General features: G+C 42.3%; 1 protein-coding gene across 1 annotated transcript; it reads left to right on the forward strand.

Moving 5' to 3' along the window:
• The first annotated feature begins 392 nt into the window (after positions 1-392).
• On the forward strand, positions 393-1133 carry LOC131231076 (glutaredoxin-C1-like). Its single transcript, XM_058227167.1, has one exon. It carries the CDS (start codon positions 539-541, stop codon positions 872-874), a length of 336 nt encoding a protein of 111 aa, XP_058083150.1. The 5' UTR covers positions 393-538; the 3' UTR covers positions 875-1133.
• The last annotated feature ends 455 nt before the right edge of the window (positions 1134-1588 follow it).

The raw sequence follows: 1588 nt of genomic DNA on the forward strand, positions 1-1588 counted from the left end.
ACCAACAGGGATCACTCAGACGTAAATGAAAGGAAAACACAAATATCATCCTGATCCAAAGTTTTGTGGTCCCCAGGATTTTTTAGGGTTGAACATTCAATCACCATTGTTTCCCATGATGTGGTCCACCTGAGATTTGGATCTGACTCATTTTTGAGATCATGCCCTAGAATGAGCCAGAGAAATGAACGAACGGGGTGGATAAACACACATATCATGATAGGGCTCACACACCAGGTCGATTCTGTGTGCTAGACTACACATTCTGAGTCCTCTGTTCTTTTTCTTTTCTTTTTTCCCAACTCAAGCCCGGGCCTGTCTCTGTCAAAAAATGATAATGGGGTATTTTGGACATGAGACAAAATATTAAGGAACATTTTCCTTTTATTTTCTTCCATTCGAAAATTCCCTCCACCACCCCTACGAGCATGTATAAATAAGTATCCTCACAGCCTCATATTCACCATAACCAAAGCCTTCTTAGCTTTCTTTCAATCAAGTTTCCAACCCCCCTCTCTCTCTCTACCCCATTGCTAGGATGGACCGGGTGATGGGATTGGCTGGCCAGAACGCGTTGGTGATCTTCAGCAACAGCTCATGTTGCATGTGCCACTCCATCAAGAGGCTCTTCAGTGAGCTTGGTGCCCATGCAACTGTTTATGAGCTGGACCAGGACTCCAGGGGAAAAGAAACAGAGAAGGCATTGGTCAGGCTACTGGGTCGTAGCTCACCTCTACCAGCTGTGTTCATAGGCGGTAAGCTGGTAGGCACTTCCAACGAGGTGATGTCACTTCACCTCAAGGCCGACCCCACTCGAGCAAGCAAGAGCCATCTGATAATGCTCCTCAAAGAAGCAAGAGCCATTTGGCTGTAACGCAACACAAATTCTGCAATGATATTATGCAAAAGAATTAGTCACACACATATATAGAATTGAGTTTCTCGTCCATTTCTCGAGGACATGACTACTTACGAACGTTTTATGTCTTAGTTATGTATTAAAGTTATATATGGAGTCTTAAGTTGATGGTTTAAAATACCACTAGTTAGGGTTTTGCAAAGAGCGTAATGTGTTGATGAGGAGAAATGCTTCTTTGGAAAGTGGGTGTTTGAATGTGAAATATAATATTTCCTATGTTTCTTTTATAACCATGTTTTTGCATTCTAAGCTGAGAAGAATACATGGAAATCCCACCAGCGTGAGTGTGTGGGGTGTGTGCGCGTGTGAATAATTTTTTATTTTTTTTTTAAAGGCTGAGAAGAATACATGGAAAATGGTCCTACTTGGGACACATATGAAACCATGGGCGAGACTTATTCCTTTTGGATTTGTAGATAGGAAGTGGGTCCCACTTGATCTTACTTTCTAGGTGGTGCGATCAAATGGGCCCACTTCACCAGTTGGGAACTTTTTGCTCTTTGTTTGGGTGTGTCACGCTATGGATCGACCACTTGACAAAGTTCCTGTTGATTAAAAAGAAAAAGAAAAAAAAAATGTTCAGTCTATGCTAAAGACTGGTGGCCCACTTATGGGCAATGAAGATCTGTAGCCAATGGAATCTTTTCAATGTGGCCCACCTATAATAGG

This window comes from Magnolia sinica, chromosome 17, assembly GCF_029962835.1.
Source record: "Magnolia sinica isolate HGM2019 chromosome 17, MsV1, whole genome shotgun sequence".
Taxonomy (NCBI): Eukaryota; Viridiplantae; Streptophyta; class Magnoliopsida; order Magnoliales; family Magnoliaceae; genus Magnolia; species Magnolia sinica.

Bases quoted from the DNA above. Each gene is read 5' to 3' on its own strand.
- LOC131231076 (XM_058227167.1), top strand. From the start codon at position 539: ATGGACCGGGTGATGGGATTGGCTGGCCAGAACGCGTTGGTGATCTTC.